This window comes from Carya illinoinensis, chromosome 9, assembly GCF_018687715.1.
Source record: "Carya illinoinensis cultivar Pawnee chromosome 9, C.illinoinensisPawnee_v1, whole genome shotgun sequence".
Classification (NCBI taxonomy): Eukaryota; Viridiplantae; Streptophyta; class Magnoliopsida; order Fagales; family Juglandaceae; genus Carya; species Carya illinoinensis.
In genome coordinates, this window is record NC_056760.1 from 36,735,227 (window position 1) to 36,754,650 (window position 19,424).

The window sequence follows — 19,424 nt, forward strand, 5'->3', positions numbered from 1 at the left end:
GAAAAACAAATTACATGTTGGTGTGTGATGTAGAAGATAAAGAAAAGTAGAATTTTTCTTTTACTAAAACATACAAAAAATAAGCCAAGCATTTCAGCCAAGTGGGCATATATTTTAATGCTCTTTCTCTCTCTCAATAAATAAAATAAAAATATTATGAATATAATTTACATAATTAATTTTAAAAAAAAACCTTATTTTTGTGTAATAATATATATATATATTGAGAATAAAGGATACAAATTCATCTTCGATGCTCACAGCTTCACCAGATTAAATATTATAGCATATATTCTGTTATAGTTTGTTACGTGAGCTGGAATTAGCATGCATTATTTCATTTATTTTATTCCTTTGTAAATGTGATATATAAGTGACTAATTACCTTGTAAATGGAACGTACATGAATGAAATGAATTTTTCTTCAACCTTTGTATCCTCTGTTTTCTGCCTCATCTGTGCCATACTCAATAATATACACTTTAGGATCATGAGTTACTCCAAAGTATGAAGAAGTACATGATGTTGAGGAAGTTTTGCCAACCTTATTCTATCACACTTTATCTTATCTTGAAAAACGTCACGCATAGCTGAGCATTTGAAAAATGAATAATCTATATGATATAAAAGAATGATTCCTATATAATCATAATCAACGTATATATTGTGATTATAAATTAGATTCGAGAAGTCTCTTTCAATCTAAACCGGAGGAAAACTATTTAATTTCCATACTTTTCAGTTTTGATGGCTAACAAGAGCTTCTTCCTTATTATAGAACATCGAAACCTTTGTTACAATCTAAAGAAAAAGAGGTGTTATAGACACAAATAGATCTCACAAAAATAAATATATAAACTAACATTATTTCATATGATACGTTAGGTATACTTTACAATAAAAATAACTTTACAATTTAACGTATCACATTAAACCATATCAGTTTATGAGTTTATTTTTATTAAATCTTTTTGTGGATAAAGTATTTTTCATAAATAAAATATATATTTTTAAATAAAATAATAATTAGAACATAAACCTATATAATAAAATTAATTTTGTTTTTTCAAGTTATTTTTGTTTAAACTTTTGAAAATAAATCTTTTCATTACAATACTTTAAAACTACTCGAAATATAAAGTGTAAAAATCCTATTTGAATATTGAGATGATCTCAACCAATCTTATCCTATCCTTATATTTTTTAGATTAATCACTTAAATAAAAAAATATATTTTAAATATTACACGTTAATTAGTATACCTGTGAACGATAAAATTTCAAATAAAAAGTATTCTTTCGCAAGTTTGGATAAAAATCTCTTATAAGACAGTTATTAGAACTTTCTATGTCCAAGCCCTCTTTATTTGGACCCGAGAACGGCCCAAGTCAGCAGCTTAGCTGTGGATAAGGTAAAGCCTTGAGTTGGGTTGAGTTGGGTTGAGTTGAGTTGAGTTGAATAAAATATTATTATAATATTAATTTTAAATATTATGAGTATGTTAGGATTTGAAAATTTTAAATTTTTTATTATATTTTATATAAAAATTTGAAAAATGTGTATGGGGATTTGAAAAAGGTGTATGAGGATTTGAAAAAGTTAAATTTTTTATTATATTTTATATAGAATTTAAGAAAGTGTACGAGGATTTGGAAAATGTGTAATGATGAGATGAAATGAGTTGAAGAGAGTTTGGTAACCAAACGGAGATAAGTATGAGTTTGTTTCTTCAATTTAATAACTCATATATTTTATTTTATTTTATTAATTTTTTATTTAATATTTAAATAAGTGAGTAGTAGTATATTAATTTTTATTAATTTTTTAAAAATATTTAAATATGTTTAAAAAATATTAGAAAGAAAAAAAAAAAAGAAAAATAAAAAAAATGTAATTTCTACCAAGGGCACACCCAATGGTCAAACGGCATAGTTGGACTAGCCTTTTCTTTTTTTAACTTGTAGTTATTTCTAATGTTGTCATTGTCGTGTGCATGTGCCTATCATTTTCATCTGACTTCGTCATGAGGTATCCAACAAACTAACTGGGATCATAATATCTAGGCTCGTTTTTCTTGATTTAAGTTTATGTGACGATTAAAGGCTGTATTTTTATAAGGCAATAAAGAGAATTGAAAAATAGATATGCATGCATATATACTCTTATTAGAACAAAATCACAAATTTATGTTTTATTTCTACAAATTGTAGAAAATATTTTTATTTTTATTTTTCTTTAAGTATTTTTTAAACATTCTTAACAATTAAGAAAAAAAATTTAAATTCACTAATAATCACTTGCTTAACTATTAAGAAAAAATAAAAATAAAATAAAAATACATGAGTGAACATATTTGACGGATATATTTAGTAGTCATATTATTATTTCCTTTATAAGTATGCTGATCCATAAAAAACAATGCAAATATTAGAATTATATGAAATCTACACATTACATTTCTAAATAGAAACAAAACATTGCAGGAAGAGTACTGAGCCTCATTTGGTTATATATATTAGATAAGATGCGATGAGAAGAAAAATTTATAGTAATAGTGAGATAATTTATTAATAATAGTGTAATAGTTTATGTTGGAAATTTTGGAAAAGAATAGAGAAAAATTTGAATAAAAAAGTTATAAAATTAAATGAGGGTTAAAATATAATCTTTTAATATTATTTTTATTTTTTGTTTTGATATTTAAAAAAGTTGAATTGTTTTTATACTTTGTTTGGAAGTTTAAAAAAGTCGTAGTAATTAGATAATCATGATTAAATGAAAAAGTTAAAAAATTTAAAATTTAAAATTGAAAAATATTTCCACATCTCGGGTAAGTAGAGTGAAACAAAGATATCAAGGAAGAAAAAAAAATATGGCAACATATGTGCTACTCCATGATTATTGAACAAAGAATGTGTCATGAATGATCACAGTTTGCTTAAAACAAAAAAGAAAAAGTAAAGACCAAACAATTGTCATTCTTGCCAAAAGTGATCTTCATGTGTGATTTCACACCACTAGCTACAACAATAAATCATTGTCCTTGCAAACTTTTTACGCTATTTTACATCTAACTTTTTCATTTCATGCGACCATATTGTAAAAAAATTAATTATAAGAATATTGAATTTAGGGATAAAACTAAAGACCCTGTGACCATAAACTAATGATACACTTATAAATTTTTTTACAATTTATTTTAAATCAACTAATGTAATTTTATCACTTTAATAAAAAATAATTTTAACTTTAATTGACCATCATTCATTTTAAATAGAGTTATAAAATAGTTATAAACTAATTGTAAGTTTATGTTTTTTTTATGCACATTATAGGCATAAGCATTTTGGGTAGGAAAATAAATATACAAGATCGATTTTTGTGAGGTTATCGCGAGGGAATATGCTTTCATCGGTTGGTGCAAACATAGGGACCATAAAAGAGTGATTGGAGCATGCGCACAATGATTAGAAGAAACGGCAACGGTTCACAATGGACAAACTTTAGGCCATGTTTGGTTCTAGTAAATCTTGAGAATGTTTGATGTTTTTTTTGAGATGAATTGTTTATTGGGTTTTGTAAAATATGTGAAAGTTCTAAATAAATTTTTTTTGAAAATAAGTTGTATACTTGAGTTTGTCAAAATGGATAGGTAGAATTGAAAAGCTATTTAAATATAATTCTAGTAGCAATTTTGGTTAAATATTTGTAAAGATGGTTTTAACTTCTGTGTTTTAATTCTGATTGAGTATTGATTGTATGAAGATTTAGAAAATTGAAATAGTATTTTTTTTTTTTTTTAAGATTTAAAGATATTTTGATTTGTAATTTTGAAATATGTTAAAAGACAAAAGAAAATTTTGGAAAAATCTTGGCAACCAAACATGGCTTAGATCTCTGCTCGTCCCAAAGTGGTCGGGAAACCATTACCACGGGGAAAATATTGTAGATGGAATATAAAAGAACAATGATGATTGAGTAATGGGGTGATTGTTGTTGTGCAGTCATCCCATATATCTACATCTCCCATCCGAATACGTACAAAAGAACAAAGATGAATGTAGTAAGAGCAATGTTGTGCACAGTCTTTAAATGAAAACTACAATGCAGGTTTAGGTAATTTTTTTTTTAAATTTTTAAAATTACAAAAATATCTCTCATAAAATGATGTTTGTTCTTATTTAATAAAGAGTCTGCACATACAATCTCTAAATAAAGACTGCAAATAAAATTTCTCATACAGTAATTAGACCTTAACATGTATAGCCTCACGTGTGCACGCTTTTATCACTACAAATTTATCTGAGGGTACCCTCTACCATTTGCTCTCCCATTGATAATGCATTATGGATAACTTTCTTTCACTACGTTCGTAGCGAACAGCATCAAAGTCCACACCTTGCCATAATTGACGACTTTAGGTAAACACAACCTATGACACTTTATACCAAGTTTTTTATAAAGTACTTCTTCTAACTTCTAAGACATGAGGTTTATCTCGATTGCCTTATCAACGACTTTATATTATACTAGAATAGATACAACCCATTAAAAATAAATGGGTGCATGATGTTAGTGGACTTTACACCGCATGGACTTTAATATTCATATCTCGTTAGTGCCTCCTACATATCTTTAACCGACTAATTTTATACTCTCAAGAAGGATGACAAATATAAGAGAAATGATATTCGGTTCATCTAAGCATTCCCGGGTGTTTCTGAATTATATTCTTTAACTTTATAGCTATCTCATGATCTAGATGTATTTTAATCCCATAATTTCTTCGGAGACAATCCCTTCATCGTCGGATTGCTCACCATCTCAGTCAAGAGGATGATAGTCAATTTTAATTTTACTCATAATTTTCAATATCTCTTAAATACAACAGTGCTTCCGGCATGCCATCGTTATCTTCATTAAAAGAAGACATGCAAAGTAGTCAATAATATCTAGAAGCACCAGTACTCATTTCTTCCCTTGATTTGTTGCTTTCTCTCCCACTTAGTGTAATGCTCTTGTGAGGGGTTAACCCCAGGATCGGGCTAGGCTGAATGGGCCCAACCCACGAGGCCTGAGAGCAAGAAATGGGCCAGACAGTTACTCTTAGGACTGGGCTAGGTTGAATGGACCCGATTTATGGGGCCCAAGAGCAAGTAATGGGCTAGACACAGCCGGCTCAGGAAGCCTAAGGGAAGAAGCATTTGGGCAACACGCGACGTCAACAGTTGAAAGGGGAATTACCTGACACCCTTATTGGTCGACAACTCATTCTGTGCAAGGATAAGGGCAGCCCCTGTCCCTGAATTGGGCACTCTCAAGAATGGGTGCGTTTGACTTAGGCCACGTTGCATTAAATGAGATGCAGAGATGGGTAAGCCATAACAAGGGAGTCATGCAGCATTCAATGAAGCCTAGGGGTAGCCATGTCACGACGTGCCTCCTGGTGTGTCAGTGGTCTCCACGACCATGTCCTGCGAGACTGTTGCACAGCAGGAGGGCTGACAGGGAGATCTGACTGGAGTACAGAGCGACATCCCCACAATCCCCCTGGCAGGGAGAACCCCGGCTAGGTATATATGTCATCTTCCTTAGTGAGGGTAGTGTTTATGAGACACTCTGACACTTAAGCTTTCATAATCCTCACAAGGAAATCATGTACTGACTTTGGCATCGGAAGTATCCCCCACCACCTCGAAGCCCTCACTTCTTTATGGTTGTAAATAAATGAGTTGGGCCCCTGTGGAGTTGCTTGGGCTACGAAACACGACATCAAATACCTCTTCATCACACCATTCCTCTCCCACTACTTTTTATAAAGAAAGTTGAGCCACAAGTAATGAAGGAAGGTTTCTCAATCAGAAAGGGGAGGAGAAACAATATACAGTCAGAATACTTCTTTGTTTTTAAACCTCAAGATGTCTACTTCTGCTTCCTTTTCATAGTCTTGCAAATGTTTAAATATATATATATATATATATATATATATATATATATATATATATATATGTACACACACATACACTTATGATAATAGCTCAATTTCAGGATGTAATGTTTTGATCTCCAAACATCTGCAATGATCGCATGCATCCAAAGTTATATGAAAAATCAATGGACTGCTAAAATGTCGTTATTTTATTGGACGGTATAAAACCATAAACTGCATGACCGCGTCCGTATAAAAGTGCATGGGACTCTTAACTTGCAGTCTTATATATAATTATTACATAGTTGAAGGAAAAAGCTACAGCTGACCCCCCCTTTTTTTTTATGATTTCTTGGTCCCCATGCATGCAAATTTCTTTCTATAAGTCTAATGATGTCCACTATTGGGTTTAGATCACAAAGGTGAATCTTTAGTAGCATTTTGAAAGAGACATGCACTTGGGATTAATATCTCCTTGTTTAAGCAAGCCATTTGCATTTTGGAACCAAACTTATGAAGCTATATTAATATATGCTACAAAGTTTGTTTTTATAGCATTTAATACTGCTAGTGGAACTTCATGTATGAAGATTCAATACTCAATAAATATTATAACATTCATTTATTTATAAATTGTTGGACCTAATATTTCAAGTTTTGTATAATTATATATTTACATATAGATTTTAATGACAACAAATTAATTCAAAAAATAAAGAAATTTCAAGATCAAGTTATCTACACAATAGAGTTAAGCACATCAAGGAAACAAGCATGAGCAAGAAGGGAACAAGTTCACATTAAAGTCATACAGTAATGTTGTAAATCTCTTAAAAATTAGAAATTAGGATTAAGACTCAAAATTAATATTTTATTATAAAACATTAAAATACATTTTCCACATGTGCATGAATATTTTAAAAATTAAATTTGAAAATTTTGAAAGATGATTGATTGTCATCTTTCACATGTGCATGCCTTGATTAAATGTTTGAACTTTGAAAATATTAAAGATGATTGATTGTCATCTTTCACATGTGCATGTTTTATTTGAATATTTTCAAAAGTGATTGATACTTTTTTTGACTTATGCAAAAGGTAGATGTTTTTGTTTGAAAAATTTGAAAAATAAAGTGTGCTCCTTTTATCATATGCAAAAAATAAAAAGATTAGGTTTGAATTTTTTGAAAAGTAAAGTGTGCTCCTTTTGTCATATGCAAAAAGTAAAAGATTAGGTTTGAATTTTTTGAAAAGTAAAGTGTGCTCATTTTGTCATATGCTAAAAGTAAAAAATTAGGTTTGAAGTATTTAAAAAATGAATGATGTTGTATTTGACAATTGAAAAAGAAGAATATTTTATTTGAATTTTTTGAAAAAGTGAATGATGTTGTATTTGACAATTGAAAAAGAAGAATATTTTATTTGAATTTTTTAAAAAAGTGAATGATGTTGTTTTTGACATGTGAATCTTTTTAAATTTAAATATGAAGTCTTATATGCCTATCATTTGAGAGTTTTACATTGGCAACACCAAAAGCATACAACATTTATTCAAAGGTTTCATTCTCTCTTCTCTAAGCATTGAGCCTTAATCCTTGTTCATTTTGAGAGAAATATAGTTTGCGTTGTATTGTTCTTACTTCGCTTATTGATGAGTGTTTTCTGATAACCTACCCACTATCAGCTCTTGTATCAGTAAAAGGGGGTGTGTATAACTCTTATGCGTGTAGAAAGTGTTCTACACAGGGAATAGTTGAATCACCACGTGTAAAGTGATTGCAAGTGTAGAAGGTGGGTGTTCTACACGGATCCTTTGTAGCGGTGTTGTTCAAAGGTATAATAAGTTTCTATCTCCACCTAAAGGAGGTTGAATAGTGAATTTGGAGATTTTCAAGAGGTAACTTGAGACGAGAACATAAGCAGTGGGGTCGAACCTCGTTAACATACTGAGTTTGTTTCTCTCTTATCCTTACTTTTTATATTTATTGCTATTTCCTATTTTGTTTATATTTTATATTATATATTTGATTTATAATTGTTATTTTTTTAAATACAACTTAATTTACCTCCATCTTATGTTAGTCATCTGGGCAACATAAGTTTTAAAGTTAGAACAAAAATTCTAAAGGGTACTGTCCACAGTGACTTCTGGGTGTGTCACCTATGCTAAATCTCACCTTTTTTTTTTTTCTTTTTTCTTTTCCACATTTTTTAAATATCTTTAAACATTTTTAAAAAATAAAAAAAATCAATACTCGACAAGTTACTTCCTTAATCATTAAGAGAAAAAATTAAATATATGAGCGGTCAAAATAAGGAGGCATACTATCATTTTCCAATTCTAAAAACGTTAACCATAAGTTCTATGGGGACTGCTACTGAGACTGATGATTTAACTGAAAGAATTAACTGATAAGTGCAAATGCACTTTTTTTTTTTTCTCTTTTCTTTCAATCATTTTTATATATCTTTAAATATTTTTAAAAATAAAAAATATCAATTTACTAATAGTTACTTTATTAATCATTAAGTAAAAAATAAAATTAAATTAAAAATTAAAAATTTAAACAATCATTTTTATATGTCACTTTTATTGATTCAACTAGCTTTTTTCAAGTTCTATTAGTTCACAAAAACATTAGTAATGGGTTCGACAAAGTCAAAATTTGGCTAAAGTTTAATTAAATTACACAAAATGGAATTATAATATTCTCAACAAATAAACAGTAAATTTAACTTTTAATTTTTTCACTGACTAAATTTATTGAGTCATCGCTACTGGCCAAAAGAATATTTTAGTATAAAATATTCTAAGTTTGGCCTTTTATATAGGCCAAACTGAGAATATTATGGAATATGTGATCAACTTAAGAGCATGGTTAGGGCTGAACAGAAATTCAAAAATCCGACTCCGGCTCCACTCTGACTCCGACTTGTCGGAGTTGGAGTCGGAGTTTCTTTCCACTGAAAAGTCAGAGTTGGAGGTGGAGGTGTTCCGACTTCGACTCCGCTCCGATCCGAATCCGACACACCTACTCCGACTCCGATTAATCCTCCGACTCTGACTTCCACTCCGACTCCGACTCCGATATTGTGCATATTTTATAAAAATATATGTTTTCAATATATTAACATCTAATAAATAATAATGTATAAACATTATAATGAATAATATAAGTTAATATAGTTACTATAAGTTAATTTACATTACTAATTTACTATAAGTTACTATAAGTTAATATAGTTATTATATAAGTTACTATACTTTATGTAGTTAATTTACATTACTAATTTATTATAAGTTACTATATAAGTTATTATAGCTTATTTTATATTTTACATTACTAATTTACTATAAGTTACTATATAAGTTACTACAGCTTATTTTATATTTTACATTACTAGTTTACTATAAGTTAATATATAATATATAGTTATATTATATATAATTATAGATTATATATATACTATATATATTAAGGGCTTATATAATATATAATTACTATACTATTTATTTTTTATACATTAATCATATATATATTTACATATTTTATATAACTATACCTTATATAGTTAATTTACATTACTAATTTACTATAAGTTATTAAATACTATATAAGTTATTATACCTTATTTTAATATCAAATATCTTATTTTATTTTAAATATTATAATATTATATATAGTATAGTTTATATATATATAATATACTATATGACCATATATATACTGTATAGTATTAGAGTCATTAGACTATATATATTTATACTTATATAATATATATAGTTATACTTATATAATATATAGTTATATTATATATAATAGTATAGTTAATATATATAATATTAAAACAAAATTAATATTTGATTTAGGGTTTACAAAAAAAAAAAAAAGGAAAAAAGGGCTGAAAATGACCAAAACAGGACCCAAACGGCGTCGTTGGACTCTGTTTTGGTCACAAAAATAGAGGGTCCAGTTCATTATAGTAAAACGGCATCGTTTTGGAGTTAAACGATGCCGTTTACTTCAGTCAAGACTCAGTTTTAATTTCCCCCCACCCCTTCAACAATGTCCCTCACAGCTCACTCATTCGGCACTCAGCAGATTCACTACAAGGAACCCTAGCTCAGCCCCCACGAAACGGCGCCACGATCTCAACCGCAGCCTAGCCCCAGCCTCCGACAGCGTCGTTGCTTCTCCGGTATCTCCTCTCTTTCTCTCTCTCTCTCTAACGAAAATCATGGATATGGGTTTGAAATCATTATTCAGCCACACTTATTCAAGTTATTCTGTTCATTCTCTGGCGCCACGATATTATTTTTAATCATATTATTTGTTTTAGTTGTTTTGATTTCTCTTTTATCTGTTATGGTTTGGTTGTTGATTTGTTTGTTGGTTGTTGATTTGTCTTATAGTTTTTTTGAAGTTCTGTTTTAACTTTTCAGGTGTCCCAATCGGCATTCGGCAGTCCCCATTAGCTGTTGGCTGTCGCCTCGAGTCCCCACTCCCAGCCGGATATATTTGTGATCACAAACCCAGTTTCCAACTTGGCCAAGTCCCCACGCTGTCCCAGATCTGGGTCATCGCACAGTGCCCACTGCCCTTCCACGGTCTCACCGACTCTGTCTCGACTCCATTCCGACAAGTCGGAGTCAGAGCCAGAGCGAAACATATAACTTTTGGAGTTGGAGTCGGAGGTCGGACTCAGCCTCCGACAAAGTTGGAGTCGGAGGACCCAGATACCGACTCCAATCTGTCGGTGCTCAGCCCTAAGCACAATGTTTAATTAGTTTGGTCCCATGTTTAATTATATCATAAATTTTAATACAATAATAAATTTTAATATAACCATAAACTTTAATACAATTATATATCAATTGAAAAAATATGACTGTTGTAAAAAAAAGACCGTTATAAAATTTTATCCGTTAAAATAACATGAACATTAGATTATTAATGTGTAATTTTTTTTAATAACAATTAAATATTTAAATTACAATTAGAACTAAAATAATGAAAGGTTAAAAAATTAATATTTTAATAAAATAGTGAAAGATTTGTTGAGTATATTATTTAAAATTGTAAAAAGTGATTAGTTAAAATTTATAAAAATGAATTTTCTAGTCAAATTTTAACTAAAGTTTATTGAGGCCATTATTAGAACTCTAAGTTAATAAAACTTATTGCCTAATCATTACGGTTATAAACAAAATGAGAATAAAAAAGTGAAAATTGTTCTTTACATACTAACTACTTGTCATGCTAGGATTTCTAAATGAGTTTTGCTATATACAAGTAAAATTCCATACTAATCTATATATTAATATTGATGATTTCATATTCAAAATTTAAATTATCACAATTTTTAATAAAATTTATTTTTTGACCAATTATATTAGATTGATGCACATATTAATATACATATGTACTTGCAATTAAATTTTTCTTTTCTCGATAGATAATCTTGATAAGGATAAGTAATATTCTTTTGATAACTCTTTCTAAATTACGATAAACCCAAGAAGGTGAGGATTAAGTTGTTTTCAAAGAAAACTTCCAACTTCCAATTTAAGCAAATAATTAATTATAATGTAAATTACTGAGAAGTGCACATATTAAAAATCGAAATGAAGTTTTCATGACACTAATTCACTATTATTCACCTAGACTACATCACTATTATTTATAAATTATTTTTTAATTATTAATTATTTTTTATCATCATTTACAAATTATTTAAGATCACTTCAAAGTAATATAATTTAAAATAAAAAATGACCTTATTAAAAATAGTCCAAACAAAACAAAAAACAAAATTTAAAAAAAGAGTTATGCTATTCATAATTCTCACATATAACACATCACATATTTTTTTTTGTTTTATTATTTTTAAAATAATTAAATTTTTCTACTCATTATCTATATATTATAGGTTTAATAAAAGAAAAAAATAAAAAAAATAAAACGAATAGTATATGATATATGAGAATTATAAATAAATTTTTTTTAAAAAAAGTAGGTAGACGTCGCTGATTATCATTCTTTTTATATGCTCTAGAAGTGCGCAGCACACGATTGCTCTTTTGCAACTGATAAGCACGGACCGAGTACGTTCTCCCCCAGATAAACTGATAAAGTCCTCTCTCTCTCAAAACTAATCTATAAATCAGGTTACGATGTACGGCAGTGGCCACGTCAGAAATGGGCCCCCACTACGGAAGCAATTAAGAATAACACGGAATCCTTCAAAAGAAAATAAGTCTTATTATATATAAGTAAAGTAGAATATTAATCTATGTATTAATTTGTATATTAATATTAATTTTTTTATATTTAAAATTTAAATTAATATTATTTTTAATAAAATTTAATTTTTAATTAATCACAATAAATTAGTATATATATTAATATATAATTATATTTGTAACTAATTTTTTTTAAAAAAATTAGAAATTTAATTTAAAAAGTTAATTCTTTTATATAAATATAATATTTATTTATTTTTTAAACGTAACGCTGACACAATTATAAACGTAGCTTTCTCACAATTTAAATACTACTTTTCCCCCACCCCCAACAAGCGACCTGACCAGGCTGGACCCTCCCCACCTTCCCTCCCCTTCGTATAGTTCGTACGTACGTCCATCCTCGCCAACTACTTTTTCTCAACTCTTCAATGATTAATATTTTATTTGACTCCAAATATTTTGACTTTTCCTATTTATTTGTTCTTTAATACAACATTTAAATATTTTAATTCAACATATCATTCTGCGCATTCACATGGCTCTCTCTGATTTTTACCTGTTTTTTTAATCCTCGTTTAAAGATTTTATTTTATATTTATTTTTGGATCGTTCGTATTTCCCAATCAGGAAAAAAAAAAAAAAATAGTTCGTTGGAGTTTGTCCTAATTCTCATTTGTTCTGTGTCGGTAAGAACAATCCTGATACAACTGATATTTTCATCCACCTTTTACCATTTTTTTAAATTAAAATTTGGTGAATTTATCTTATTTATAAATATAAAAAATAAAATAAAAGAGTAATTATTTAGATAATAAATCTTCTTTATCATGATAAGATTGTTTTATTTATGTTGTCGTGTTCGGGTGAGTTTTCTTGACTAAGTGGATGTTGTCCATAACTAATAAACCACTTTTTATATTTTGTTAAATAATTGATTTCTTGACTTAGTTAAGTATTTTCTTTTTAAAATGGTAAAAATAAAAATTTCTTGTCCAAACAGTGATTTCTTCATCTATTACATTAAAAAATGATATAATAAAACAAGAAATGAATTTTTTAATATAACTTTTATATTAATGTTTTTGACCAGTAGTTGTAAAGCAAATTCACTCTATTATATTATTAATAAAAAATGATGACAAAATACAAATATATTGATTGAGACTATTTTTACAGAGTATTATTTTTTTATATTTTTTTAATGTGATTGATGAAAATAATTATTTTATATTAAAAAAATTGACATAATCAATCACATTACATTAATAGATTTTTTATTTTATTTTAAAAATTATTATGATATTTAAAAGATAATAAATAATAAAAAAACTGAACATTGTAATGTTGCCTTGATGATTAGCATCTCCTTTTATCATGTGCCTGACAGAAATTCTCACACTCCCCAAATGTAGCTTCACGAGATGGTTGAGTCTCAGAAGGACCTTTTCTTCTTTTCCAGGATATATATCTGTTGAGTCTTGACCAACACCGCAGGTCCGCAAGCTCTCTCCCCTCTAACTGTCGACTCTGCATTCCAAGGTTCTTTCACAATGGATTGGGCATGGATGGTGGAGTTCCTCAAGGGCATGATCAAACCCGTGGCTGCCACCGCGGTGGTGCTCATGGCCGTGCTGTTGTCTTATTTTCAGAAGTTAGGGTTGGAGGCAGAGATGGTTTACTCGATTCTCAGGGCATTTCTTCAGCTCTCTGTTATTGGGTTTGTTCTGCAGTTCATTTTCACTCAGAACAATAGTGTGTGGATCCTTCTGGCTTACCTTTTCATGGTTTGCCTTTCTTCTCCACTTTTCGTTTTTTATTCCTCATTAATTAACTAATGACGTCTCGTGTTTTTTACCACCCGTGTTGGGTTTTCGATGATGATTTCTTGATTTCCATCTAGAACAAATCTTTCTTCTCTTGAATAGTTTCTCCAAACGAGAAAAGGCTGTTTCTTCCAATAACTGGTCATCATTTTTTTTTGTTTGTTTGAGGTTTTATTGGTTGAAATAAAATTACTATTCTGTGCACGTTTTCCTATGGTTTTCTGTCTACTAGTTCACGAACCAGCCAAATCCAGACTACTGAAAGTTCGCAGTTTTTAGCTCTGCACATGGACGGCCCCATATTATATTGTTGTTCTGTTTTGTGTTTTAAGTGTTTCTTGTTCTTGTTTTTTGCTTTGGTGATACTTGTTTGTTCAACTTCCGCAAATTCACCGAGATGATTGTATATACCGTCTGAGCTCAACCCTGAGAAATGAAAACATGCTATTCTTGGATAACTTTAACCACTTTTGGATTTTCTCCTGAAAATATTATAAATCTCAATTGGAAGATCTTTATGTAATTATATACTTAGGTGAATACCAAGTTGTCAGATTTAGTAGTTAAAATTCAACGAATCACAGGGCCTGACAGACAGAGACACACACATAACAAATGCAATCTGAATGCCAAAGAACAGATCATTGGGAGACAGAACAATTACAAGTCCCGTGTTTAATTAGGGCCAAACTTTATTGTATTCAAATTATATGTTATAACATTTTGTTTTCATCTCAATTCTGGTCAAACTCTGTCAAGTTATTGGCAGCGAATTGCTTTGTGATTCATATTGAAATATTAATAGCATGTTTGCTAGTCAGTATCTTTATTGATTTGTCACTTATGTGTGTTGTCTAGTATTTTGATCCCATTTGGGTTGCCCGTCCTGCATAGATCAATAGAGAGATTCCCCTTGGCACTGATAATCTGAACATGGGTTGACCCAGTCGGTAGTAGTAGTTTTTGATACCACTATATTGTTTCCTTTTCAGGTCTCTGTTGCAGGTTATACAGCCGGTCAACGAGCTAAACATATCCCTCGGGGGAAGTATGTTGCCGGAGCTTCCATTCTGGCTGGAACTGCAGTGACAATGTTCGTGCTTGTTGTGCTAAATGTATTTCCTTTCACTCCAAGATACATCATCCCCGTTGCAGGTATGATGGTTGGGAATGCGATGACTGTGACGGGGGTGACGATGAAAAGACTTCGTGATGACATTAGAACACAAATGAACCTGGTAGGTCCCAAGAACATGGAGAAATATAAATTCCATCTTATTTTCCTCTGTTTCTTGTTCGTGGGGAATTCATGATTTTTCTCATCTTGATTTTCCAATAAGCTGTAAGATAAGTCTCATTATACATAACCATCCTTGCAAATTGAGAAGCTTTTCATTGTCCTTTCAATCATCATCATCTTCTGATGAAGCATATTGGGAGATCATGAAAAACTATTTATCATCTTTTACTTATCTACGAATTGTTTGCCATATTAGGAGATGATGAAAGGATGCTGTAGAGTATTTTTGTTGCAAAATTAACATGGATATTTCATATAGATCTTGAATGAGAAGAGATTCATTAACTTTTATTTTTTTCATCTCTTGTAAATTTATCTTCTCACTAGGATAAATTTTATTTGATTCCTCAATTTCAAGAGATCTCAAAGGTTGAATACTTCCAAATCCAAAATTCTGCTAAATGATCTTGGTTTATTGTTTTCTGTTGCAGGTAGAGACAGCATTGGCTCTGGGTGCAACCCCGCGCCAAGCCACACTTCAACAAGTGAAAAGGGCTCTGGTTATTGCACTCTCACCAGTGTTGGACAATGCCAAAACTGTGGGTCTTATCTCACTTCCTGGGGCAATGACTGGACTCATAATGGGAGGAGCTTCTCCTCTGGAGGCCATTCAGCTGCAGATTGTAGTAATGAACATGCTCATTGGTGCATCGACAGTTAGCAGCATCATGTCTACTTATCTTTGTTGGCCTGCTTTCTTTACCAAAGCTTTCCAGTTAGAGACCAAAGTCTTCTCTGCCGAGTAAGTTTTAGTCTAGTTTTGCTCTCAATGCTCAGCCCCTGTCCCCTCTGGATTTAAATCGGAATTAATCCATCAGTTGCGGTAGAAGCAGCATCGCACATCTGAGGCCTCTACCGGGTTCCATCACATTTAATAAGTGTATATTATGTATTAAGTTACTATGTTTTTTGTGATGATTGGTTTTCCGTGAATGTATTTTAGCATTTTCCAAGGCTGAATTGCATGCTGAAAACTCGTAATTATTTTTTCTTGCAAAAACAAACACGCTTAATATTGCATTTTATAACCCACTGATAGTCATAGCATGTCTCAGAATCTTCAAGATAGAAGGAACATCAAGAAACTGAATAGAACATTATCAGAACTGCGAGTACACGGTACACATTACTGTCAGCTGAACCAAAAGTATAAAAACTTACGGAATTACTGCATAATAATTTCTGAGAGAATGAAATTCAGCACATTATCATATGGTATTTGGAATCTTGTTCGGTTTCAGTTCTCCCCTCACTACAGAAAGCGGTCCTACCATGTTCTACCGATTTACTGGACAATCCTGTTGTGAAAAACAATGACAATAAAGTGAAAACTAATATGGAACAAGAAAATAATCACGCACGACACAAGATTTACGTGGTTCGGCAAATTGCCTACGTCCACAGCGTTCTACAGTACAACCATATGATTTAAAAATCATATATATAGTCAAACGGTGGAAAAAATCCTAAATATGTATAAAATACATATTTGCTTGAGCGGCGTGTCGAACGCGTGTCGAGTGAACTTCCTTCTTGCATCCGCTCGAACTCACTGTCGAGTTGACATCAAGCGTTCAATTCTGCCTGACTTCGCTCGAGCAGCCAATGCCTCCGCTCGAGTCGTGAGGACCAGATTCCACAATACTCAACAAATTCAACATGGATGAGGATATTTGATACTTATATTCAGCCTACAATACTCATAGGGACGAAGTTACCATTTTTACATTAAAATATTTATTTTGTAATCTTGTCTTAATATTATATTAACTGTTGAAAAAGCTTGCTCAAGTTGAAAAAGTTAAGACAAGGCGAATCAATTTGCTAATCAAATAATAAACTTTTGACATTCTAGTTTCCACTAATACTTGACATAAATAAGAAGTTACAGGCAATTCTTGTAGATCTATGTGGATGAGGATAGTGTTGCAAATTGAATCTTGATTAATCTTTTTCTTACTCGGAAAAAGCTTCAAGAAAAGACGTCTAAAATATTGCATATATTATCAATTTTGAATAATGTAAGTTGCACTGTTGGTTTTTTTCGTTAAATCTATTGTTTGACTCTTTGAAGTTAGAATATATAACAATAGTAAATATGTTAAATTTAAATGATGCTCTGTTGTCGATTCTTGTTGACAACAATGACCTGTCAAAAATTCCTTTTTTGCCCTTTTCTTAGTTTTCTTAGTTTGCTCTTTAGTCTAAAATTCCTTTTTTATCCTTTTCTCCTCTGCTAGGGTTTTGCGTTCTGCTTCATGTAAGGTTGCATGGCAGCCGCTGAAAACGTAGGTTGACGCTTCGTGGATCTCATCTCGGCGGTGCCCCAGCCGCTTCCTGAGTTATCTGTGGCTCATCGTTTGCCGAAGAGTAAGGATGGAGAATTTTTTTTTTTTTTCAGTTTTCTAAGGAGGAAATCTCACGTTCGGCAGAACCATTTAGTTTCTCTATTGTTCTGAAGTTCTTGAGGCAGCGTCCCTTCTTGGATGCGATTCGGTCGTTCATTCGAAGTCGTTGGAGTCTTGATGGTTCTCCGGTGGTATCTACTATGAGGCGTCCAAGAAATGTTTTTATTCGTATGTCTTCGGAGGAAGACTTCTTGAAGGCTTTGTCTCGAGAGGCTTGCGACATTGATGGCATTCCTTATTGAGTATTCCATTGGACACCAGAATTTAAGGAAGATGAAGAACCTTCCATTGTTCCGGTCTGGATCGTCTTACCAGGTTTGCCCCCTAAATTTTTTCATGAATCTTTTCTGAAAATATTCACAGCTCCGATTGGTAGATTCATTAGAAGAGATAACCCAACTCGGTGTGAAACTTGAACCGATGGAGCTCGTATCTGTGTGGAGATGGATGTAGCCAAGACTCCTCTATCACACTTCTGGATTGGGACCCCTGGGATGGTGACTAGTTGTAAGCAAGAAATAATTTATGAAACTCTGCCAGCGTTCTGTTCTACGTGTAAAATTCAGGGGCATAATGTGCGGACCTGCCGTGTTGGGAAAAAGAAGTCTGAGAATCAAGTTTGGGTTCGGCAACAAAATCCTGTTATGGAGGAACCGAAAGAAATCTCTAACCCTTCTGTTAACGTCGTGACAGTAGATGCAGAGACTTTGGCACCTACAGAAAATTGTGTTACAGGGAAATCGTCTTCGTCAATTCGGATTGATGAGTTAGATGTGGAAAAAGATAAAGGAGAGGATCCGTTACCTGAGAACGCTATAGAGAATGGTCTGAATTTGGATTCTCCAGTTACGGAGGATGTATCTATGGGAATTCCTATAAGCTCAAGGGGGGTTGAGGTGGCCAATAACAGTTCGGGTGATGGTGTTGCCCTTATTAACGAAAACTTGATAGAGCAGAGGCATGATGCACACATTCAGGAGGATGTTTTTTACGTGGAAGAAGGTTCGATGTCTGATCTGGAACCAGAATTACATGTTGAAATTTTTCCACAGGACAAGGAATACCATACGGAAATAGAGGGTGATGTTTTGAAGAGGAAGTATACTAAACGACATTTTGAGAAAGTTAGAAGCTCCTCTCGGGTCCTCACTCGAGCCACTAAGTTCTCTCTATGATCAGTCCTATTTTGGTTTGGAATATACGAGGGATTGGTACGTCGAAAAGTCGTTTAAATCAACTTCTGGTCAAGTATAAGCCAAAGATGGTAGTCTTGATGGAACCGTTTCAAAATTTTGATAAAGCTCCAAGATACATGCAGACCTTTCGTTTTGATAATGTTATCTCTAATGAAGAGTCTGGTGGGAAAATTTGGATTTTCTGTATGAATGGTATGGATGTTCAAGTTATCCGTTTGAGTTCGTAGTTTATCTCTTTACGTATAGCGGAGGGTCCTTCCATTTTCTGGGCTGTTTTATTTACGCCAAATGCAATATGATGGATAGACGGAATTTATGGGAAGAGCTACGCTCGTCTAGTACTGGTGCAGAGCCCTGTTTGTTCGCTGGTGACTTTAATATTATTCATTCTGAGTTGGAACGGCAGGGAGGTAGGCCACGGCCTCGTCTCGCCATGGATGAGTTTAATAGTTGGATTCATCTGGGCGGCTTGATTGACATGAAATCACAAGGATGTAAGTTTTCTTGGTGTAATGGTCAAC

The 19,424-nt window shown here is 31.6% G+C and overlaps 1 protein-coding gene across 1 annotated transcript; it reads left to right on the forward strand.

Annotated features, from left to right (window-relative positions):
- Positions 1 to 13,561: 13,561 nt before the first annotated feature.
- LOC122275042 (protein ALUMINUM SENSITIVE 3) lies at positions 13,562 to 16,252 on the forward strand. Its single transcript, XM_043083969.1, has 3 exons — positions 13,562 to 13,960; positions 14,992 to 15,237; positions 15,731 to 16,252. The coding sequence occupies exons 1-3, from the start codon at positions 13,727 to 13,729 to the stop codon at positions 16,043 to 16,045; spliced, it is 795 nt and encodes a 264-aa protein (XP_042939903.1). The 5' UTR covers positions 13,562 to 13,726; the 3' UTR covers positions 16,046 to 16,252.
- The last annotated feature ends 3,172 nt before the right edge of the window (positions 16,253 to 19,424 follow it).

What these genes read in the sequence shown, in the direction of transcription:
- LOC122275042 (XM_043083969.1), top strand. Translation starts at nt 13,727, where the DNA reads ATGGATTGGGCATGGATGGTGGAGTTCCTCAAGGGCATGATCAAACCC. An exon ending in TTCTGGCTTACCTTTTCATG is followed by an intron (nt 13,961 to 14,991) that starts GTTTGCCTTTCT and finishes TTTCCTTTTCAG; the next exon opens with GTCTCTGTTGCAGGTTATAC. An exon ending in TTAGAACACAAATGAACCTG is followed by an intron (nt 15,238 to 15,730) that starts GTAGGTCCCAAG and finishes TTTCTGTTGCAG; the next exon opens with GTAGAGACAGCATTGGCTCT.